We start from the raw sequence: 25464 nt of genomic DNA, 5'->3' as shown, positions 1-25464 counted from the left end.
TGGGAGCACTGCATGGCAGAGTTTTTCTATCCCCACAGCTGCACCACAGTAAATGTGCAGTTCTTAATTAAGACGTTACCATTTTCCTTCTATCTACCTGGAAAATGGTAGAGGAAGTCAGGCCGTAGCCCATCTGGCAAAAAGGTAGGTTTAAAAGCAGACCAACAGACACATACCCCCTCCAGCACTTCACTGCCACCGGCAGTGACGGTGGGCATGGCAGGAACAGTCTCCTGATAACTGACAAAATCAAGACTAGCCTACCTGCAAAATGCTGTAGTCAGCTGAATCTGTGCCAGAAGTTGGGCTAATCATCAGTTACAGACTGATTTTGTTCCATGCTTCTACTCAGATTAGTTATGCCATGAGAGATTTGCTGTATCAAGATTACGGCACCAGTCTTGAGGCAGCAATGTGACTGCTTAGTACAGGAAAAGTTTATAGGTTCTGAGAATGAACTAGATAGAGTTATTATATATATATAATATATATATAATATATATATAAATAAAAATAAAAGTGAACAGAACAAGGAAAGGCCAAGGAAAAAGGACAGCAGAAGGTTCATATGGACACTTAAAATTTAGTCAGAGGGTATATGGACAGTGTGTCTCACCCTCTGAGGACTTGGCTAAAACATCCGGAAAACAAAAGCTCCAATGCTGCTGGCTGTTCCTCCTACCCAAGAGTGAGGAGTGTTCTGCAAAAGTCACAACTACATTCTTAGTATCGAAACACCTAAGGGACATTAATATTTCTTGTCGACATACTAACAGTTATTAACAGGCAGAGTATGAAGGAATCAAAAAGGCTCTTCTAAAACATTTTTTTTTTAATTTTGCATCCTGTGTGAGCTTTTAAAGAAGAAATAGTTGCTATGTACCAACTCATGTTCAAGTGTAATTTACCAGTAAAGGACTGATGTGAGCAGAATAATGATTAGAGATACTTTATTTTTTACTAATTACATCAATCACTGTTTTCCCACGTGCATGTCCTCCTTCCAATTTCAGAAAGGCCTTTGGAACTTCAGAAAAAGAGAAGACTTGATCGATAACTGGTTGAATCTACAGAATAAAGAAAGTGTCGTATTAGGAATAAAATAATGTATCTTCTTCACTCTTAGAAGCTGTATGAAGAAAGGGGGGATGTTTCTATATAGTATTTATGGCAGAAGTTGCCAAATGAGATAGTTGCTAGCTTTTAACTTTTTTCCTGCATGCAGAAGGTCCCTGAAAGACTTCGTGCTGCTCTTTGCCCAAGTTTTGAAACACCTCTACTAGCACAATTAGAGCCCTAACCTGGGACTCTTTTAACAATAAAGTTACCATGTAAGGCTGTAAGTCCCTTTAAAAGCTGACACTGTGGTTCAACTTTGTTGTTGAGAGCGATATGCTGGGGAAAAGGAAGAACATTTTTTTTCCCCTCGTCTTTCTCTGCTGGTTTTCTTGTTAAACCCAAGGATTTTCAAAAGGTCAGATGTTTTAAAGGTGCTCATGATTCTAGTGCATCAGTACATGCCTCTGTATCCTTAAAAGACTTGGCCACAAATGAAGTACAAAAAAAGTCCACAAACATTTGTTGCTGAACCATTTAGACACACTTGAAAATTCAGCCATTGTGTATCCCAACAGGCATACATGATTAAGCCCATCTTGCATCGACTACAAAATTAACGCTAAAATAGCAGAGTAGCCTTCTAGATTATTTTAATTTCTAATAATGAAGGTGAAACTACCCTACTCAGTCTACCCATTATTAAGGAGCCTGAAAACCCTATGAGCATTTTCTTTATAGACAGCATTGTCTGTACACTGAGGCAAAATAAATCCTAGTTGCTTCTGGAAAATACTTGCCTACTGTCAAGTTTTGAGTCAGCCTTGCAAAGGCCAGTATAAAATCTGTGTACAGAGAGACCTCCCAAAGCTCCTGCCTGCCCTGAGGTTGGTCTCCTTCCTTAGATCCGCTAACACAGCCCAGTGATCGGAGCAAAATATTAACAGTAGCTGGGTCTGCAGCTAGCTCTTGCAGTGATGAAGATTTGAAATAACAAAGATCCAAACACCCTATCTGCTGTGCTCGAAAAGGATCCTTGCTGGTTTTGTTACAGGAAAAGTATCTTCAGGCTTCCCCCCCCACCTCCCCGAGCTACTAGCATGCACACACTGTTGTTGAATGCTCCAGAACTAGTAACCAACCGCCCTCTCCTGGTAAGACATGCACCTTGCTACATGGAAAAGGAACACCAACAGCAATAAGGATACCAACAATTCGCCAGCATCAGAACAGTGCCATCTCTCAAACGGCTTGCTTGCTTTTCACCACAAGGCAAGGGGTGGGTGTTCAGACATGCTGCTTAAAAGGTGAATGTGCAGCATTACCAAGGAAAGGTTTTCATACGCACCTTCCAAGCAGCAGCACTGACCACCCAGCATCCTCCCCAATAGCACAACAAACGCAGTCTGGTGGTTGTCCGTGCTTATGTACCTCTTTTTCTCAGTGCTCTGAATTTTCTCTTTATTCATACACAGTGCCTTACCTTGAAGTCTACTCATTGCACTACAATAACTAGATTTTGCTTATCTAACGGTAACCCAAGGCATCAATAATCTGTTACACTGCAGTGCCTCCTCATCTTGTCACTAGAGCCTCCTGGGTTTTTTTGTCAACACAAGCTCAGCAGTAGTGTGAAACTTTACATGGCAGAAAAGTAGGGAGGAGTGAATCCCCTCCAAAGAAAAACTCAGAATAAGCCAAAGTGTGCAAATAAATATATTCACTATGTGCCTCAAACTTGCCATGCTGTGGGGTACAAGGCTGGGTAAATTCTTTTCCTTGTTCTACCAGGACAATCTCTGTTAACAAACCTTTAGCAAACTGAGTAGTAATGCACTAGAGAAGCCACAAAGATCCCGTGTAACCTTTCTGCTGCTCAACTAGGGAAGAAACGTTGGGCATGAACGATCAAGACAAAATCATGTTTGGTCAGCATCCAGCAGAGAATGGAAATGTCTCGGGCATCAGCAAAGTCAGGGACATGGACCCAGGACAGCAAAAACACCGAGTAAGACAATAGCTTTGGGTAAACTGCAGCTGCTGTGACTTACCAGCAGGAGGAACATGCTGCTGATCAGCAGTGACTGTTCTGAGGAAGACCAGCCCTTGCTTTCACAGCAGAAGCTTGGGGAAAAACTCGGTAACCTTGTTGAGCCAAACACAAGAGCAACACTTGTACAAGTACTTACTGTTAATAGCAGTTCACTGAAGCACAGCTTTGTACGTAAGGAGAAAATAAAGGGAAACCCCCCAGCAGCCTGCTGGAGCATGGACACATGACGCTAGCAGGGCAAGAGGCTGGGAGGGGGGAAAGGTATTCGGGGAAGAAAGCAGTGCAGCAGCACAAGGGGTGTGAAGCACAAGGGATTCCAGGGAAAGGCAGAAGTTAATTTCAAACACAGCAACTGAGAAAAAACAGAGCAGGACACTTCAGTGTTCTGCTACCTGCAGTCATTTATTGTAGATTGCAGCTTATAACCCTGACAGAATGAGGTATGTTATGTCCTCAGCCTATTAGGTAAAGTTCAAAGCATTGCATTTGAAAATTGGTGACACAGGGATTCAGAGGCACCCCAAATTCAGCCTCGCAGTTAAAAACACCATGTGTATTGCAGCCACCACACACTCAAAGCCCATCTGCTACATTGATGTAACCTCTAGCTCCATTTAAACACTGGTTTAGGCAGTGCTATAGAGAGACATGAATACTAAATTGATGATCCTGAAAATCTAGAGCATTAAACATTTTATCTGGCTGGCTGGTCAGTCCCATTGTTTGACTAACTCTGAAAGGGCTGACCGTGTTGCAGCACAGTGATTCACTCAGCCTTTACCATAATCCACTGACTAAGATAAAATTTCTTCCTGTGAACAGACAAACAAGTAGGGGAGCGTCTGCTGTTTGTTGAATGTGTGATAATAAATGGAGATTAACTGGATAATAAAAACACTGCCTATTTACAACCACGCATCAGTTCCTTGCCAGAGGACACCTATTTGTTCAGGGAAAAGGGATTAAACTAAAGTCAGGGAGAGAAAGGATTACACACACACGCGCGCGCATTGAAATGTTTATCTGAAAACAGATTGGGCCTGAAAGGTATTTTCTTCCTCTTCATTCTCTCCGATGCAGGTCATACTATAGAAATGAATCTCAGGTCTCTTGAAATGAACTCGTGTGTTTGGAAAAATAAAAAGAGTAATCGCTGATGCTGATTAAGGCCATCCTACATAGCGCACAGAAGTGGTATCCCAGCCAATCCGGCTTTGAACGCAGCAGGCAGTGAGCAGGCACGGGCAGGAGTTGACTGGTCAGCAGGAACACCCTCCCGCTAATGGCAAATTCTAGACCACCCTTGGCAGTCCCCAATTCTGTGGTAGCAAGGACACAGTCTGAATTTATCAGGAAGGGGACAAGCAAGAAAACATGAATGAGGATGGGCTTTGACCGTTTATTAGCAACAAGTCACTCCGCTGAGTGAGGAGTGCTTCCTGCCGCTGGAGGGAGAGCTAGAGCCTTGAAATCCTCCGGAGAGAGACAACCAAACCTCAGAGGCCCTCAGAGCAAGCCTACTTCAAAGCAGAAAGAACAGTCCTACCACTCCAAGGGCAATGACAGTGCATTGGCTCTCCCCCAGGTTTGTAAAGGATGGCGGTGTCAAAACCGCCGGGCAGCCTTGCTTTGCCGAGTGCCTCCCACCCAGCTGCTGCCTCCCACTGCACACACCCTACCTACACCTCGGTAAGCAGCCACAAGTCTGCTCATGGCTCCTGTACGTGCTTTGGAAAAGATACTTGCATATGCACAGAACAAAAGTTGTGCCGTGCTCCACCAGATACCAAAATCCTCTTGAGGGCTTGTCGTGATGGGAAAGACCTGCTTGCCATTTGCACTAGCTGAGTTAGATGTCTTCCTCCAGCAATTACCACCCACGCCCAGATGCAGTGTATGAGCACAAATGCAGAGCTTGATACTCTCCTTTGGCCTTCAGTGAGTCTCCCTTCAATGTCAACAAGAGACTTGAACAGAAGTCGTTACAAAGAATAGTCCCTGTCCTGATACTAAACACACTGTACTTTATTGCCATCTCATGGAAAAAAATGCTGGTTTGGGACACTGCTGCTTCTGTCATTTCTTCCCTCTAGCTGAGCATCTCCTTCTCTTCTGCACTCAAGTTCTATGCTCTTTAGGTCTTAATCCCACCCCTTCCTTCATCCTTCCTTCCCCTCAAAATGGCATGCTACAGCGTACGCTGAGCTTCATACTGCTTGCCAACATTAAGTTCTACAGTCAACCCTCACTGAAGACAAAGATTAAAGTTCTTACCTCCTGGAACAGCTGGCTCTGGTCCCATGTTGTATGGGTAGCTTTGCAACTATACAGTACTATGCTTTTGATTAAGCTGTTATTTCAGAAAATAGGCACTTTCATCTAAGAGCACATTCAAAAGACATCAGGTACATGGTATTTCTGGCTAAAGCGCCTACAGAAGTAAAAATGGTCCAGTCTCATACAGCCGTAAGATGAATGGTCCTGCATCAAGACACGGGAATGGAAGGCATGTGTCCTGGGGTCTGCTCCCACAGTCATCTTAACAACAACTGTATTACCAGGTTTTGTTTGTTTTCCAAGCCAAGGTTCATAATTTTACATCAAGCTTCTAACAGCAGCCCACAGGAACTCATGAGTATCATCTACAGTTATTAAAATGCTACAAGATAAATCCCAGTTAAGCAGGCTATCAGGCTATGGTCTGGAGTGTAGAAGCAGCTTTAAAAAAATATCTCTAGTTCATTAATTAACAGCTTCTACAGAACACAATGAAGAGCAGTAAGAAACTGGAACGAGACCAGAATTGTAGTGTGTACTAACCTAGACCAAGCTTAAATGAGTAGAAATGAGGAAGATCCTGGGTTTAGTTACCTACTAACCATGCTGAAAAACTATTATCTAAAGGAAAGAGCAATTCTTCTGGAATCCCTTAGCTGTCACGTTTACAGTAGTTGTCCTGATATTTATGCTGGTAATTAAAGCAACCTGGGGCAATGCTACCATAAAATTAAGACAGAACAAACTTTAGTACAGTTATGTATATATATATGTAAATATATTTATGTATGAAAGCATATTACGTATAAATATATTACATATATATTAGAAGAACAGATGAATGACCTGCATCTCCCCAGGTCTCAGCAAATCAAATTCAAAAAAGACAAGTGCTGTCTTGTCCCCACATTTCACCACTGTGCTGGACATAACATAATTCCATCCTACACTAGTGGACTAGCGCTCAGAACACTAGGACTGACTTTCTATAGAATATGCAATTACATCAGGCTGAGGAAACACATTTGATTAAGTACCTGGTATATGATGAAAATTTTCCAGACCTCATTGTGGTTTATGTGAATTTACATATACAAACCCTATCACCCCACGGTATGCAAAATTCCCATTAGTCGTCTTCACAGACGCTTTATGATATAATCACATAGCACTTTCATAAAGAGCATAAGCAAGCTACTGTGTCCTGGAGGAAGAGGAGCAGATGTGTTTTAATAAAAATCACAGTGGTGATTTTTTTGGTGGCCGTGACAAAATGCAGATAGAGGTTCCTTTTGGAAGAGAAAGGACTGAACAGAGCTTTTGGCAACCTCTCCTTGATCAACATCTCTGGGTTCCAGCCAACCAACCTGGCAAGCAAAAGCACCGCAACAAGAAAACACAAAATTAAAAATTAAAAAAAAAGTGCAAGCTTTGCAATTTAGCATGGAGAAAGACAGTCGCTGGAACAAGTGTGAGTGACTAAAGAGAGTGGGGAGAAGGACTGATCCCTAGTCAATTTAGACATTTAAGCACAGAATCACTATGCTAGGGTCCTTTTTCAGATAGGCAGAATAAAAGCTGGCACCACCCAAGGGCAAGTCACCTCAGGTACCTCAAGATACCTTAGCATAGCCATAAAGACAAAGACTGGAACTACTGCAGAGATGGCCACATGTAGAGATGCCAGGTTTGGAGAACATTCAAGGACTCCATATACTTTACATTAGCTGTTTGATATTCATACAGATGAAAGAAATCTGCAACAATTGTGCAACAAGGGCCAGGGAAAAAGTTACTTGCAGAACTGTAACAAGATGAATTGGAAGCCAATCAATACACAGGAGTTAGGATACAGAGTCAAAAAGCTGTGATAACCTATGCTAGCAGGAGGAATGTAAAGCCATCTTAAATCATGGCCACCCAAACAACTCAAAACCCAAGTAATGTCAAAGTGGATTACCATATCCATTTGTGTTATTTACTTGTGAAATAGCAAAGACTGGCAATAGAAAACAAGTGAATTCCACATTTTGACAGGGTATCTCAGAGCAAACCACCAAAGGCAGATAAAGGGCATTAGCCCTCATTAGTAGATAGAGAAATTACAGTAGCAAAAGGTTATGTGATTTGTACAGCACTGCACAGGAAGACAGCAGCAGGGCCAAAGAACAGTCAGCATCCTGTCCTCCAAAGCACAACAGCAGGTGCTAAGTCCAAAGAATCTAGCGTCTTCAGCAAAATGTGTAATCAACACTACACAAAAATTACATTCATATAGGCATGCAATTGTTCTTACGTATGCCTGTGCTGTAAGATTTATCTAGAAAGCAAACAACACAGAAAATGATCTATTCATTTCATGGCCGGAGACTACTTGTCCTTTAGCCTTCCTTCTGCAACATCAACTTTCAGCCATCAGCCCATCTGATGCAACTCAGCTCTGAAGGAAAGAGTATTAAGCCACCAGAAATACTGCACACACGCACCTGCGCTGCATTTAAATAGCACTGATTTAAAATGAAAATTTCACATTTCTGTACGGCAGCATGTTAACCCACATCCTATCATAGTCCAGCAGAAATGTACAACATACTTAGTGCTCCCCCTTATCGCACTGAGTCTTTTGAGCCTGTCCTCCTCCATCAGGCTTTCTAAAAGGCAAAGTAAATGCTCAGTTATATGTTAAAGGCTTTCTACAAATATATGTCGTTCCATGAGTCTGGTATATTTTCACCAAGGACTAAATGGCAGAACCTTAGAAAGGAGGAAAACGTTAAGCGAGCAGCAAAACCCAAGACTCTCAATGTTAAATCCACAACACTGACCACAAATACATCAAACCAATTCTTAACTAGCCTTGCAGTGATGATGCAGGCAGCAGAGACCAGTGACGATGCTTCAGCAAACAGTGTGCCAGCAGACCTGTGTCCTGAACTGAAGGCTCTGTTGATTTCAGTTGTCCTAAGATGAAAACCTTGTAATTCACCAGGAACGTTCTGCCACGGAAAGAGATCCCCTGCTTCTGACATGTGCTTCACCAGCCAATTTGGTGGAGCTCAGGTAAAGCCAGTCCTTACTGGCTTGTAATTAACTGGCGTTGAACCCACAACAGGGACTTCCCGGCAGTTTAGAAAGTAGCCAGCATCTCTAAAATTTGACAAGGAAATACTTGACTTTCTCCATGCCCACTACTGCTGCAGCAGCCTCCCAGCCCCTTAGTCTCACAATAGTCTCTTTGCAAGATGCACAGTCGCAAGGCAGAGAAAACAGCTCATACTGAAAATAATTTTACAATCCCCAGAACTAAGCTGATGTGCAGGTAAATTACAAAAGGAAAATTAGTTTCCTTCCCTGTGCTACCAGCTCATCAAATCCTCTCCTTCTCCTCCCCATGAAAAAAGGCTGTTAAAAGAACTCCTCATAGCTGCCATTTTGTAAATCTCTATCCCTTGTTACAAAGATCATCCATGTGAAAACCCAGTGTCTTTAACCAAAATGCCCTTTTTGCTCATTCTTTATCCACTGAAGGATTGAGAATCATTTTGCTTTTGCAAAGGAAAATGATGAACTGAAAATCTGTGTTGGTGCAAAAGGACTAAAAGAAAAAACACTGGCAAATCGATATGATTTGTAAGTGCTTCAGGGGTGTGCTCTTCAAAGCTTCACTTACTGTAACATCATTTCTTTAAACCATCAGCTCCTCTTAATTTCCTTTATTTAAATCCCCCCTCATGATTTACACTTTCCTGAAAAAAGCCTTTCAATTTCTGGAGATCTCCAATTGCTTTCCTATTCACACTTCATACAATCTCAAAATTAAAACACCTGTAACAGAAAAGACAATTCACTGAAATTTCAAAATAACGAAATCTGCATTATTCAAAACTGCATTCACTCAAAACTAAGAGTTCAGCTACATGAGCTCACTTTGCTAGCCTCCCCGAGTCTTCTTGCTATACTTTTACTGCTCTGTGTTTTTTACTTCTCACTTATTCTCTCCCATTCAAAACATAAACATTTCTTTTCACTTAGCTAAGGGAAATTATGATACACTTCCTCCAGTAATTTTCTCCTGACTTTTTTCCCAAACACCTACTCTTCTGAATAGATGACCTGTCCATTTAGAAGAACTCTTGTGTCTAGACAATAAAGGTCATATTCTTGTTAACATCTGTCTAAATGGAACACACCTGGTGTTATAAAATACTGATGATAGCATGGGTGTTTACATTTTACAAAATAAAGTAAAATGCTGCTAGAATAATGACTATGCAGATAAACAAGTCTGCCATTATGACTTGTTTTTGCACAGAAAATTCAAGACCAAGCAAACACCTTTGTCCTATGATCATCTTACAACAAGAAGTACATCAGGACATTCATATATGTATGACATACATTTTAAATGGCATTACAGTTCACCTGTCCAGATTATTAGGCAAAGAACAGCAACTAAGCCCTCTCTCTATTGCATAAGCAGGTGCTTCCCGAGAGGCTTTTGTGGACATATTCTGCATTTGTTTTGCATACAAGGCAGAAGAAGAACAGAAAATAAGCTGTGTCTGGCTAAAAATCAGGACAAATGGCAAGAACAAAAATAAAGGCATTTCTGTTTCTTAGAAAAGTAGAATTTAGCAGAGTGATTGGATGGCATTACAGAATGAGGACCATCTTCTACGGTTTCTTTCTTGACCATGGTATAACGCCTACAGCACTGGACATAATGCAAAGCAGAGTGGTGCAAAGCTCTAACCAGGATCACACTTCACCACAGCTCATGCTGCTGCAGCCTCTGTTTATGAGCAGGTAACTTTTAGGAAACACAGACTTCCCACTGGCTGTGTCAGCAGCACGCTGGTTATGATAGAGGAATAGGAGTGGCTGAACTCAGGAAGATTTTTATTCTGATAGCATCACTGAGGTGGCAAATAGAAGCAATTAGGCCTTAAGTATGACAACAATTTATTTACTCTTCTCCAAACTCCGGAACACAATGCATAGCAAAAAAGGGGAACACCACTCAGAGAGATCTACATTTTACTAATACGCACAAATTTAGAGCACAGATGGCCTGACAGTTCACATACTGGAATTACTAGCAGTCATGGCAGACTCTGCTTCCTCTTCTGTTTCGGTACCACATAGAAAGATGAACAGCAGTTGTCCATATTCTCTACTCTGGGAATTTTGGCAACACGAAATTATCCAGAAGAGGACACTGCCAGGACCTACAGCACCACACAATCCAATAAACAGGCAATCAGCTGCTCACTCTTGCACATATTTTGTAACAAGCTCATAAATCTGAAAAGATCAGAAAAACAGTAACCTGTCACTTCATGCCTTTCCCCAAGTCCACTTGAGATTCCCCGAAAGCTTAGAAACACTCACAATATTCCAAGTCACTGTGCTGAACTAGCACAAACACTATACTCTGAAGCACTGAAATAACAAACCACAAGATTCTTGTCACCGCTCTACCAATGCAGATCATCTGTGACCTGCAAACCTGAACATTCTAGTTCTGTGCACAATTACGGGCAGGACTCCTGATCATCCAGGCTAAGCAAGTTTGCATGTGCAGATACACAGTCATGTTCCATCTGACCAAATGAAACAAGTAAGGCCTCTTAAAACATACAATTTTCAACACCAGAGTTCATGCTAAATAATTTCCACTGGCAAAAAACTACCACTGGACATTCTTTCCTCATAACTTAGTAAGCTTTGTTTCTAGAAACAGGTAGGATGGAGAGGGAGAAGGCAGAACAGTCTTAAGGATTACAAACTCCTAAATTCCATGCAAAAGGCAGAAGTTAGAAGCTGGAGCAACTCAATTCTTCAGTAGTTTTCCTCACTGTGACTCTCATAACATTTTACTCCCTAACTGTGAACTACAACATTTTTGACTTAAAACAGCACCTCCTTCAGCACAAATACCCAAATAACCATTACTGACATACCTTTCCAGAATCAACTAGTTCTGCTATTTCATCCAAACTTGGACCACTTGGCATAAAAAATGCCCACCGATAATGGACTCCTTTAAAGAGATGCTGCAAGAAAAATCACAAATATATTAAAAAATTATACGACAAAACTGGAAAGGGAACTTAAATTAATACCAGAAACACTAGAGAAGTAACTTAAAGGAAAAGACACGGAAATTATATGCTAACGTCTGGGAAAAAATGTCACCTAAGCATGGATTATATGTACAGACAGGGATGTTGTATTACCACAATAGGATCAGGGTGAATTTTGTGTCCAATTGCACAAGTCAGTTTCTTGAGAAAACAAACACCTGCCTCCTCAGCTAGAAACAGCTTTATTTGTTACATAAGAGGGAAACGGTGTTACATGTTTACACACATTCACAAAGGAGGTGAAACAAACCCAGCAATGTGACATTTAGAACCTTCCACCTCACTGTCAGTGATTAAATTTTCCACCATCACATCTTCCAAAGTCATCACCGTCCAATGACAGGTGGCAGCTTACATGAAAAGCATTTTGGGAAGATCTCACAAGCACAAGTCAAGAGCCCCTCCTCTAGGTAAGTCATTACAGGAATAAGAGCCATCATCTGCCAGAGAGAGATTATTTTTAATGCATGGCATACAATGTTCCTCATCATGGAAACATGCACACTGAGAAACAGTATCGCATTATTTCTTCCCAGCCTTTTCATTTTGTTTTCAAGCTTTCCTTTGAAAGTATTGGTGCAGGACTTAGAATCTCATTCAACCATGCCATTACAGGAATACCATAGCAACTGCTTGAAAAGCATTCATCTGGACAGCAAGTACACGTGTTGAGAGAAGAAAAAGAAAAGTTCTAAAAAGCCTCACTGATCTGACCACTGGCAGAACGTTTTAAGATCCACTCACGAAAACCAGAAAAATCAGTATCACCATCCAGACACATGAACATGAAAGAGATGAAAGACTTTCTAGCCACCCTCAACCACTTCTATTACTCTCTTGTGCTGGAATAGGATGAAGAGAATCAGTCATGGAACGATGTTTTGAGAGAAAGGCTGACCAGCCTAAAGCAAGTAGCAAAATTACCCTCACTTCAATGAGGCAGGGATTTGCTCTGCTTACTATGAAACACGAGCTGTCAGCAGGACTCACTAGGGAGGCCATATGGAAAAGGCCACAATGAAAAGCACAATAAGGAATAAAAACTTCAAAGCACAGCACCCCAGACTACCACATACGCCCATCAGCACAACCCCAACACATATTTTTTTTCAGTGCAAGAAAGAAGGGAAGAATAAAAATGCATCTGAAGTATACTTAATGTATGAGGAAAATACACCAGGATGCCTCTACATGAGCCGCACGACTATCATCCAAGCCACGAAGGAAGCTACTAGAGTACTACATAATATTAAAGTATGTAGGATTTTGTCAAATACCTTTACGGTTTTGGAACCAACAGTGACTCCTGTTTGTAACATGCCATCTGCCACTCCAAGTTTGTCCATATTGATCAGGAAAGGTGTCACTAAGGTAACGTATGTTGCTCCTGACCATTTCTTCAGGAGATCTAGAGCCCAATTCTCAGTGGATCCACCAACATTATCTAGGATGAAATCAAATCTGCAGACATGCAAACACAGGTTTAAAATCACGACATAGGAAAAATAATTTCATCATAATTAAGCTAATTCATATCAGAAACTGGCTACAAGTTCACATTTTTACATGTCACCGCAATGCAATAAAACAATCTCCCTGCAGGACAGTGGCAAGAAAGTCCCAAGACCAGCTAAATCCCAGCTTTATTCCAAGACCAGCTAAATCCCAGCTTTATTGTACAATGAGAGTTACAGGTTATTGCCCATTCATGGCACAGCAGTCACAGGCTATTTAGATAACTTAAACTGCAAAACGCAGTCTTAGACACCCAACTACATTCTCCACTTGCTTAAAGCTACCTAGAGCTCTCTCTCTTCAGCCTTCCCACTGAGACTACTGGAACCATCCTGAGGTCTGGTCCTAGCATTGAACAATGTGCATGTCAGTAGTAGTCTGGACTCACACCCTGACTAGGAACATCTCCTGTACATGCTGTACTCGTGTGAAAGTTAGTTCCAGTGGCCAAAGTTACACAAATAAATTACTCTACTAACATTTATCTTCTTGCATCTTTTCTGAGACCCAATTCTAAACATGTACTTCTAAAAAGTTTTTTTTTTACCATCTTATTTGTTTTGGGGCCACTTCACCTCTACTGACAGCTCTTTTCTTTGCATCTACCTGTTCAACATAGAACCCAATAACGCAAAAGGTCTAAAACCTTCCCTCCATGGAATAAGTACATGTAGCCTCTGGCAACGAGCCAGTGTTTCAGCATTCGTTTTCATTATCCCAGCAGAGTTTCAGCATTCATTCCCATTATCCCAGCACGTAAGCCTGTAAAGGCTGAATAGGGCAACAGAGAGCTATGCACCTATTCTGTCAGATGCACAGCTCATTCTCATTTTGATCTGTACACTTCCAGCAATCTCCAGATTGCAACAGATATGTATATACACATACAACTATCTAAATAACCTACAAACAAGAGGGAAAATACTTTATGCAAATTAAATAGAAAAGTCCTTCTCTCTGTAAAGACAGTTTTCCTACCCATCCTCTAAGGATGTGGCTTCATGTTAAAGTTCAGTCAACCTAACATTTAGCTGCCAACAAGAGAAATTAAAATAATGAAAATTAATGCTCCAGGAAAAACTAACTCACTATAGGGTCTGAAGAGTCAGTACAACTGAAAAGGGGAGGGAAGTAGGAACATCACTCTCAGTACACCTGACTGATCAGCTTAGCTATATCATAAAACTGCACCCTAGGACAGTGCTGCTGTATCTCCTAAAAAGTCACTTGCTAGAATGGACCTTTAGCATTTAAGGTTTTGAATTGCACAAGGCAAATTTAGCACTGCTTGCAAACTATTAAGTTAGTTACTGCACATCCTGCCCATGCAGACATTACCAGTAGCCTCACAGCTGACCTCAGGCCTGATGATGATCACAGGATAGTTAAACAGCCTTCTTAGCACAGTTATCAGTCAGATTCTTTCATAGACTGAACAGCTTCTATTTCCCCTCCCAGAAAGTTAACTCAATCTAGCTAAAAAGACCAGTGTAAATACCATATTCAAATACAAGTCATGGTAAACTAAGTTTAAAGAGATGGAAAGATTACAAAAGTAAAAAAGACTTCAGTTCTACAGTACCCCCCCAAGCTAGTTTAAACATAACTGCTGTGACAAGATAAGCGCGACTGTTTATCAGAGGCAACCATACTCAGTGTTACAGAAATTTACTCCAGTTGAGTTCACAGTGGCTAAAGAGCTTCAGGCACGTTGTTTAACTGCTTCATAACATAGTTCTTCCCTCTAGAAGGTCAACTGTACTATTTACTAACCTCACACAGGATTTTCTGAGACTTATTTTAACTTACTCATGCTTTGTAAAGGCTCCAAGATCCTTTGATGGAAGTGGACAAAACGTTCAAATCACAGTCATTGAAGAGAAGCACGTGAAAGTGAGCTTGCTTCCACAAGCCCAATTAACCGGCTTAGTCTTACAGTGACATCTGTGATTTGGATACTCACTTGGCAAATCGCATTCAAAAAGGGCTGGGATGAATTTGCTTTACAAAGTCTAGCTTTAGAAAACAGGGAGCGGGGAGACACACACAGGACGGGACCAAAAAAGAAAAAGAAAAAAAGAAAGGAAAAAAAAGGGAGTTCTGATAGACTGAAATCAAGCAATGAAAAGGCAAAAGGTCTGACCGCCAACTCCTTCATCTCAGTATTAAGCAACACGAACACGTACAAGGGTAATGTTTTAAGTTGCTGTTCCAGATTTCCAGATTTGTAATCAATCACATCATCTGCTCCAAGCTTTTTCATCAGTGTGCTGGCATCATGAGAACAAACTGCTGTCACATGAGCACCCCAGGCCTTCACTAGCTAAAAACAAGTATAAAAAACAAAAGAAGTCCGAAGTTTAAAATATAGTGAAACATTAAGAACAACTTAAAAAGCCAAAGCATCGTCATAGTTATATAATAAATGAGCACCTTTAGTAAGGAGCGGGGAGACAGTGCTCCAACATAGGGTAACTTGTCACACATGCCACTGACAAACAAGGGTTACAATTTATCAACTTTTAAGGAGTTTTTGGGGAGGGAGGAGTTGGCGTGGAGGAAGGAGGGTGGGTTTTTAATGCCACTTACAGATATCAGGTCTCAGGATAAATAAGCCTTCAAATAAAATATTCAGTTTGTCATCTAAATCTGCAAGCTAAATGTATACCAAGAGGTACTGTCCAAACTACCCATCTACAAAACCGTCACTAGATCAACCATTAAATATTTTTAAATACCTGCTCATGAAGTATTTCATATATCTGTCTCACTGTAAATAGCTTAAATATTAATAACAAGAAAAAGGAGGAAGTCATCTTTGATTTATCACAGGGAGAACATGAGGTTATCTCCTACTCCAAAAGCTATACCAAAGTAAAGGATTTTTGCTAGTTATTTATCTTTTCTGTAATATCATTTTTCATTTACAGTAATCTTTATTTACATTTATTCCAGATTAATTAGTTTACTCAGGATTAATCAAGTAGAAATTGCAACTAGTCAGTGCCTGGTCAGCCTTTCATACTGATCTAATTTAGTCACCTGCTTTATCAAGGATCAGGCAAATAGCATACCACTAAAAATTCTCCCCAAAGTCTGTTTAAAACCACTACATTTATGGTCTAGTAACATGAAACACAGTGACGCAATCACACAACTTCTATATTTTTTTCATATTCTCAAGAGAAACATGTTTCAGCATGAGACAACACTGATTAGAAACAAAATATCCAAATTAAATGACAGCATGAAAAGAGGATGGTCCACAATTAATGGATCACTCAAAGAGCATGTTGACTCTCCAAAGTTTAGAACTACTGGAGTGAAGACAGACAAAAGGGCAGCAGGGCAAAGACCGTGAGGGAAAATTAATCTAAGCCACTGTGCTTTACATACACTGCACATAAAAGCTTGCTGCCTCTCTTATCATTTGACCACCTACAATCGTTAGGTAATGATACATTCGCTATCAGTTTTTCTACTCATACACCAAGTTCTTTTCATATTTATGCAGCAGAGCTGACTGAAAGGATAAGGAAAACAGGCTACACACTTCAAGTTACACCTATCGGAGATTTCCTTCACCCAAATGGTTAAATGCAATCTTTCACCACCTATGCTCACAACTTGTTTCTTTCTAAGTACCTGCTTCCTACTTTAAACTAATACAATGTAATAAATGAAAAGCACTAAGATTGAAAATATTTCACTTCTGGAAATATCAGACAGACCAATCAGTAACTTGCTATTTCACTATTCCTTCCCTCAATCCCCTTCCATTTTTTTCTTTTACATAGAATAATTTGAAGATGAATCCTCAGCATGCTGGTTTATATTACCTGTATAGCAAATGTACCAACTCCTCCTGAAGCTCCTAATATTAATACTCTGTAAGAAAAAATTAAAATATATTAAATAGTTCTTTAAATAAACTCTACAGTAACTATGTATTTTAATGCTTCCTATACACATCTGACACCCAATTATTTCAAGCAAAAGACCGTATTTATCATTCCATGTTACTTAGAGGTTAACTCTTCAGATAGCCAATAATGTGACTTAACATTGCTGATCACACTTCCTGTCCCAAGAGTGTAATCACAGCACAGTCAAAGAGACTTCCTTGTATGTGCTTTCCACTAATCCAGGCAGTGGAACTGTCAGGCAGTAACCTTTATCACCCAAACCCCTCTGTCCTCATTTCCCCAAACTTAATTGCTTAGTTTGGGACAAAATCAGTTAAGAGACTCCACCTCCCAGACTCCAGTGTCATATCTCTAAAAGAAAAAAATTGGATTCACCAACACTTTACACAAATTGGTGTTATCTAAGAGAAAAAAATAGTTTACCATCACTAGGGAGATTCATAACTTCAGAATATACGGAACATAATTTTCCCATATTGCATCATATTTATCTAAAAGAAAGATAAAAATGCGATGAAGTAGCCTCACCGTAAACAAGTTCTATTAAATTAACGTATCTGTTTTTTTCTTTAGAAAAAAGGCAGAAGATTTTTTTCTAGTTCACACATCTCAACAAGACCCTATAAATGCCAGGTTGTGGAAACAAACTGGCACGCAAGCAAGAAAGTGAAATACTAGCAAGTGAGAGTTTATTTTAACTGAACATACTATCCTAAATTTCGTAAAAATGATTGCAAGTTTAGTTGTGTGAGAACCTTACTGCTAGCGGCTTAATTGCTATTCAAAATTTTCATCTGGATACTTTATTAAATAACTAAACTTCAGAAAGTAAATTAGTAAGAAAGCCTCACTGCTGAAATTACAAAAAGGGCTTGGACTTTGAACTCATTTGCTAATTCTGGGACAAAAGGAAGATCCAAGATGAAGTCTTGGCATAGGATTGGAGAACATCATGTTTCTCAGAACTTCCATTTGCCAGAAAAATTTCAGTATCTTCAGAAGCTGGTGATGTTCCTGTTTTAAATCTCACTGTGCTGGATGTTGAAGGAAATTGCTTTTAACAGGGCAAAATTATAATACACATTCTGGAACCTCAGTTTAAAAAAGTTCTTTGAAGTAACCTAAGAGACTTGGCTTTGGTCACAGTATCCATTTTAAAATGCTTCCTTTTTGGTAACTGATCAGATTCTATTCCCTCCTTATTTCACTGATCCAAGCCGCAAAATTCAGATTAAGAATGTGAAACCACAATGCCTGCAGCTTTTAAGTCTGCCAAAACACACATATCCTCAGAACCATGCTTCTAACAACAGATGCCTGAAGAAACATTCATATTTAGATTTTATTATACTTGAAAAGGCGCAGGGATGCCACACTCAAGATACTAGGTTAAGCCCATCTTTATGCTTACAAAGCACAGCCACAACCAAATCCTTTCAAAAAAATCTTGTCAAACCGCCTTTCCAATTTCACTCCTTGCTCAAATGGCATTTATTCCACTACAAATTTTGGAGAAAGCTGTCATTTTAAAATGTTTTGCTCAGGGATTTAGGTATCATCTCCAGTTCTGGGGAGCTGCTTGGCTAGGACTTTTCCTTTTCTCTTTCAACAAAAGCCCTTGAGATTCTTCAGGTGGAAATATTTTCTAGATTTGATTTGTTCCTATGTTATACATGGGCTATTTTCTACCAAACCTTCTACTTATTGAAACTCTCTCCATACGTTGTGTCTTCAAGTAAGCTTTTCTGTGCAGACACAGTTTGCCTCTGAAGCAGAGATCCATGTGCCACAGCTCAACAGATGAGCATTTTTACAGCACTGAGGACAGCAAGACATGTTGTTTGGCACAACACAAGGAAGTGGGGAAGCGTTTGAAGGTGCAGAACCTGTTAGAACAGTAACGAAGGACCACGTATGGTGGAAAGTGCCAAAGCAGGCAGTTTTATTTGCATTGCCTCAGGAAAGCACAGCCAGGAGAAAACATATCAGAGAAACTACTGTTTCACTGCAAAGGTGAGCTCAGGAGTAAACTAACACAAGCGTGTCCACAAGGGAACAAACTAATGAATTATTTGATGTGAACAGAGATCCAAGAGAACCAATTCTCTCAAAAGAACAAAACAAACGTTCATAGCGCAGGCTTTTGCTCCTGTCTGACAGAGGCACATAATTCAAGCCAGCACTCACCAAGCCCCATCTGAGGCTCTAGCAGTTCAAATGATCAGTCAGCAGATCTCTCCAGATGAGCATACCATGGGATTTGAGAGTTTAGCCCTTGTCCCTGGGCCCTGCTTCAAACTATGGTGTGGTCAGAAACCAGCAACAGAGGGTCAGGACTTGTTTCAGCTGTGTGTCCACCCCACAAAAGACACAGGGGATAGAGAGTGGGTGTACAGATCTAGGACTAATATTTTCTCCAGATTATAAACAACTAACAATTTCCAGTGATTCTGCTACATTGTAAATAAAAAATATTACACTTACTGAATGTCTCAATTATATATATATATAAAACTCATTCCATTTGATTATGCCAATGAAAAGTCCTTGAGATTTATTCCTGTATCAAGAAGCATTTACCCTATCAAGAAGCTTTACTCTTGAACCTACACTCACTTCGTACTTCTCAACAGATAAAATGATGAAATAACACACACACTTTGAAGAAAAATATTTTCTTGGGGTATTATATCATTCAAATTTTCATTGAAACAATATAAACCAGGAGTGTACATTTCATAGCTTACAGTAACAGAATCCAGCATCTCTCCCCAGCATACTTAAACATATAAAATATTGACTGCATTTATATAAACCACTTTTACTTAATATTAAACATTTTCAAGAACTCCTCAAATTGTCAGGTTTGGTTTTATCATGTTTTTTGTGAATACAGCAAGTGAGATATTTAACAGCTACTGTTGAACAAGCACAGCCCCTCTTTCTACTGAGACAGGACACGGGCACATATAAGAAGCTCTCCAGGTATATTGTCCACAGGGAACTTCAAAACAACAGAGTCATTCTGAACATTTTGGATAACAAGAATATTCACTTTTAGCTTGTGCAAGAATATCAACATAAATAGCGGTATAGGATAAAAGTTATGGATAAACAACTGGAGCCAGCGAAGCAGGAGACATCACGAACAATGTGAGCACACTTCTGGTAACTTGTAAAAATAAAATCTGTGAAAGTGCGTGCAGATGCAACAGATACTCTTAGCAATTAAACATACACTCAGATGTTGGACTGTTCATGAGATTTTCTGGTTAGCCCACCCATCCATCTTAAAAGAGGCAAAGAAAACAATACACACTAACAGAAAAATCTCGCTATTTCTAAGATGTCTTAACACTGCAATAAAGTGTCAGTGAAGTAGCTTTCGTCAAGGAATACAGCTGCTGTTTCAAAATAAGACATACTCTTGTGTGTATATGCACCCTTTTACATAGCTATTTATACACACCTACAGGAGACAAAAAGATCAACATAAAATCACATATGTAGGTAACTTCTTACCAAACATTAAATTATTTCAAGAAATTAAGAAACATTACAAAAATTCTTGTATTTTGAAATTATTGCTCTGAGAGAGTAATGTAAAGTTCACAGAATATACCTTTGCACAGCCTCTTCAATGTATTTTATGTATTTTCCTATAAAAAATTTTTCAGAGGAAAAAAGCTACCATCATGTAAGTCATTCTCTGCCGTTTTTACAATTCAAAACTTCTAGATGGGAAACACCATAATTTTACAAGTACATTATTTATTTTTTTTTGCTGACAGAGTAATTAAATATTTATTGGGAACATAAATGTTAAGTGTAAAGACACAATATAAATGCAGTTTGAATTTAACTTTTAACAATCTAAACACTTACCTGAAGATTGGGAAGATACTTTAAACAACACTAGCCTACCAACATGTATCTTCAGGTTAATTCTATTTACATGTGAAAGTTAAGATAATAAAAATAGTCTAAAAGTGAAAAATAAAAAGGCAGGCAATGTATCAAAAATTTTATCGCTAGCTGGAAGTTAATTTCAATGACAACTCTTTGAAACTGGTTTAAATTTTGCAATTTCATTTTCTCAAAACATCGTTTCTCTTTAAAACCAACAATTACTTGATATTTTTATGATGGAATTTACCATGATGTATGAACCACCACTCACTCAAATACCTTTCGAAGATGCGGGTGAAGAGTTTCAATAAATCTACTGTCCTTTGCAATGTGTTGCATTACAACAGGTACATCCAAGATAAGAGGTCAGGCACCTGGATTCCTACTGTCCAATAGTTACTTTATGACCTAAATTTTTAGTGCAGCATCGTAATTTTAATGATTATTTTTCAATTCTGGTATTCTCACTTTTGCCTTTCTTTCCATTCTGAACACTTTGCTATTTACACAAACATTCAAAGGCCAAAGTAAGTGCAAATTTCAATTATCAGAACAAAAATGGTATCTGCTCCAATCTTTCAATGCATTTTTCCTCTTCTGCCCTCCATCTGCCATTGTCAGATTAACAGGCTGATAAACAAAGCCAATTTTTCTATTTGATTTGGCTGCCGGTCTTGCATGTTTCCCTCTTCTCTTCTGCATTCCTGACCCCATCAAAGTTCTGGCCTACAGGTCAAATGGGACCCAGTCACCTGCTCTTTTTTTTTAAAAAAAAAAGCTGGAAAACCAGTCTGTTCCAAATATCCCGCACATGCAGGAACTGAATGAACCACACCTCTGTGGTTGAGAGGGCTTTTTGTGAGTTGCCAGAATAACTCAGAGAGGGTATTATATTTGGATACCTGTCCTAGTAGGCAAAAAGGCAAACTCGCTATGAATTCCTAGATACCATCCGTACATTCTTTATACAGTCCCATGCATTAGATATACATTGGGCTACCTCTATATAGTCGCTATATAGAGGAAGCAAGCAGCAAGTGACTAGGTACACTTACTTCAGTTAGGGTCCTCGTCAGAGGCTCCCTCTAAAGAAGCCTCTCTCTCAGCAGTTGTATAGATTGAACCTAATACCTTCAGGCCAGCTGATTTTGTGAATGTCATGGTATAACAGTCCTCATCACTGCTGGACATGTCTTAGAAGCAGGTAGTCAGTATAAAAACGAAACACTTCAGTTTTAGCACAAGAACTATTTACTTACCTTTTCCCACTACAATTACTTTGGTTTAGTCCTCCAACTTGGTTAACTGCAGACCATGCTGTGAGACCTACATATGGCAAGGAGGCAGCTTCTGTGTGACTGAGACACTTTGGCTTGAAAGACACCTGAAAATAAAATCAATCATATCTAAGTCACATGGAAGATCCTATGTGACACTGAAATATCTAGACAAGCTTTACTGAATTGCAGATTGTGTATTCCACATTTTCAATTTTAATTTTAATGACTATTTTAATAACTAGCTGGAGTCTAAAACAATTCAAGCACTAAGAAATAAACAGTTACTTAGACATTAAAGAAAACAAATGCCACTCTTTACAATTTTGGTTTTCTGTCCACCACATTTTTTGAATGTTTACCTCGTTTCCACTAGCTACCACAAATTCTGACAGAGTGCCCTGTTTCCACGGAGGAATTGCTGCCCACACCTAAAACCAAACAGAAAACAACTATCAATTTTTGTGACTTTCTGCATGATTGTACCTACACGAAAAGTTTTCTTCATTACAGAAATCTTTTTTTCAATTTGCAGAAGTCTTCACTATGGTTTATCAGAAACCAGTTTTAGCTTACTGTTTATGCAAAAAACATCACAAGACCAAATGGACTGCAGAACTATGTAAATAAACTGTACCATACTGTGTATAAGACATAATTTTTCAATAACCCCAAAATACTTCCAGCCCAGACTGGAGGGGATGAGGCAGGGAGAAAATCAGATTTACTGTACTAGAACTGGCAAAATGTGAAAGCTATTGGTAAACGTCAAAGCAGACATCATCATGATTTATGTGGGGACTCACAAAGTGGATGCCACAGTTCCTATCCTAACTAAGTTACACAAGAAAAAACCCCAACTAATCCCTTCCTGTTAGAATTCTATCTTCAGTCAAAAATGAAGCAGCATCTTGAATATGCACTTATAAATAAATACAGTACTCCCTTGCCACCACTGAAAGGGACAGAAACCTAAAAAAACAGAAGGGAAATTAACTTGTAGAAGGAGGTCTGGAAGAGACCATGTTTTTCAGAGAAAAAAGGTACAGAAGAAAGCATTCTAGGAATTTACTGCCATATAGGCCTCATTCAGAGTTCAATAATATTAAAAAAAAAATCTAAAGAGGAAAATGAAAGCTGAACATCTCATAGTACATTGTAACTATACACTTTAGAAAAAAAAAAAAAAAGAAAAGATTGGTGATATCACCTCATCTCCGGGTTTGAAATAAGACACATTCAGTCCACATTCCATAACAACACCAGAGACATCTCGACCAAGTGTTAGTGGAAATTCAGTATCCATGCTTTTGAGTTTCAGGGGATCCCGCTTCATATTTAATGCAGTTGCACCATAACCACCTGCAAAACATGAAGCATGACATACCATACTGAACGTTCATTATTAACTGGATAATTCCAATTAGAAGCATTGTGTTTACTTAATATGCCTCACTTCTGTTGTAACTTAAGCATGCAAAAAATCTGCAATATTTCATACTTTTACAGATTTTACAAATAAAGAGCAAATCTTATTCTGGCTTATTTGTCCATGAAATAACTCTCCATTAGGAAAACATTTAGTATGTGATAACACTGTCAGAAATTCTAAGAAGTCCACTGGAAATGCTGAATATGCTCCATTTTCCAACAGCATCACATGACTACAAATTCAAAAGTCATCCAAGCTTTCAATTTGTCTTTTCAAATAAAGTACTGTAAAAAGCAATGTGAACGCCATTGTAAAACATACTAAGGCACATCTCCCAAGTAATAGCTAAATGCTGCTGTCAGAATTGCCCATCTAGTAACTCTGCTCGGCCTAAAACCAGTCTATGTTCAGGCATGTATGCCTGACAAGTCTGCCTTGGTGCCCTACTATGCTAGAAAGCACTTTAATACTGAGAAGAAACAGACACAAAAGCAGGATGAAAATGTAGTTTCTTCCAAATACTTTTACATTGACTCAAAACAGTAGTTAAAGCCCAGCAGTACAAGTGGGTTGCTCTACAGCAATCCTCAGACAGCAGATGTCCCATAATCAAACCCCAACTATAAACCAAGATTTTTTTAAAATCCATTTATTAGAGACCAAAACCACAAATTATGGCTCTGTCAGCAGGCTTCCTGCAGATACCTCTGCATATGCTACTGAATCTGGTTTGACATGCAAGACCACTTCTCAACATGAAATATAAGGTCTTCTACAACTTTTTCTTGTGTTCCAAACCTTGAAACCAAGGAAAAAAATGATTAAAGGTGTCAAATACAAGTCACTGAAAAATACAGATTTCCTGGACAAGATGACATCAGGTACCCAGATGCCAATTCAGGAAGAAAGGGCACGTCAATTAACAACATGGCTTGGATTATGTTGCTCGTGTCGACTTTGTGGCAACTTTGACCTTCAGCCCCATCCACCTCAGAGGGAAATCCAGCACCTCCTGGGGGGTGGGAGGAGGTGGAATGTGACACTTTGGAAGAGCTAGGCTCTTGGTCCAGAGAGTGCCACCACCCAGATGGTGGGGATGGGGTAGAAGGTCAGGAAATACCCCCGCCCCCCACGGCTATACTACTCGCAAAAGGAAGCTGACCTGCGAGCTGCAAGCCTGCGGAGGCCGGCACTTAGTCACTCAGGTTAAAAGCTTAGCCCTGCAACACACATACTCGCCTTCAGAAAGGCAATGGCTTTTGTACCATTCTTCCCTAAGAACCTGAAAAAAATAGTTTCGAGAAGGCGGTTTCCCACAGGGCTCGGGGCAGCAGGTGCTTTGAAGCGGCCCTCTGGACCCTGCCGAGGTGCCCACCGGGGCAGGCCGCTGGCGTCGCCTGTGCCGTGGCGGAGGCCGGGGCCCTGTGGGCGCCTTAGCCCACGCACCCTCTGCCATCGCGCCAGGCGAGCCCCGGCCGCTCGGCCTCGGCACTTACTTCTCATGCTAAGGTCGATGGGGTTCAGGCTCGCAGCGTGAACCTTAATGATGACCTCGTTCGGGAAGTTTATGGTGGGGAACACCATGTTCCTGGTAAAGCGCAGCACGTCGTTAGGGCCGTACCGGTCTATGACCCAGGAGGGCATGGCGGAGGGCACCCGCGTAGAGGCGCGGAGGCCGCGGGACGGCGGCGACCCGGGCGACCCGACAGCCCCGCGCAGCGCCCGCCCGCTCACCGCCCCCCGCGACAGCATGGCCGGGCAGCCGGGCCGGGCCGCGCAGCCGGCGCCCGCGGGAACAGCCCGGGACGCGGCGCTCCCGCTCGCCTCCGCGCTCAGCCCCGGAGGCCCGGCCCGGCCGGCGCTGCCTGCCCTC

The 25464-nt window shown here is 40.4% G+C and overlaps 1 protein-coding gene across 2 annotated transcripts; it reads right to left on the bottom strand.

Moving 5' to 3' along the window:
- Positions 1 to 933: 933 nt before the first annotated feature.
- On the bottom strand, positions 934 to 25438 carry RTN4IP1 (reticulon 4 interacting protein 1). Of its 2 annotated transcripts, none has more exons than XM_040598885.1 (9): positions 25088 to 25415; positions 23370 to 23521; positions 22522 to 22590; positions 22142 to 22266; positions 16887 to 16935; positions 15234 to 15370; positions 12810 to 12993; positions 11350 to 11442; positions 934 to 1067 (listed from the first exon to the last, which is right to left on the bottom strand). In XM_040598885.1, exons 1-9 carry the CDS (start codon positions 25341 to 25343, stop codon positions 951 to 953), a joined length of 1182 nt encoding a protein of 393 aa, XP_040454819.1. In that variant the 5' UTR covers positions 25344 to 25415; the 3' UTR covers positions 934 to 950. The 2 variants fall into 2 exon arrangements, with proteins under 2 accessions (XP_040454819.1, XP_040454818.1); XM_040598884.1 differs by lacking the exon at positions 934 to 1067 and adding an exon at positions 10332 to 10614 and having other exon boundaries at positions 25088 to 25438.
- Positions 25439 to 25464: the final 26 nt, after the last annotated feature.

The sequence above is a fragment of the Falco naumanni genome, chromosome 6 (assembly GCF_017639655.2).
Source record: "Falco naumanni isolate bFalNau1 chromosome 6, bFalNau1.pat, whole genome shotgun sequence".
Lineage (NCBI taxonomy): Eukaryota > Metazoa > Chordata > Aves > Falconiformes > Falconidae > Falco > Falco naumanni.
Note: the sequence above shows the minus strand (reverse complement) of the source record. Positions and strands in the feature narration are given on the sequence as shown.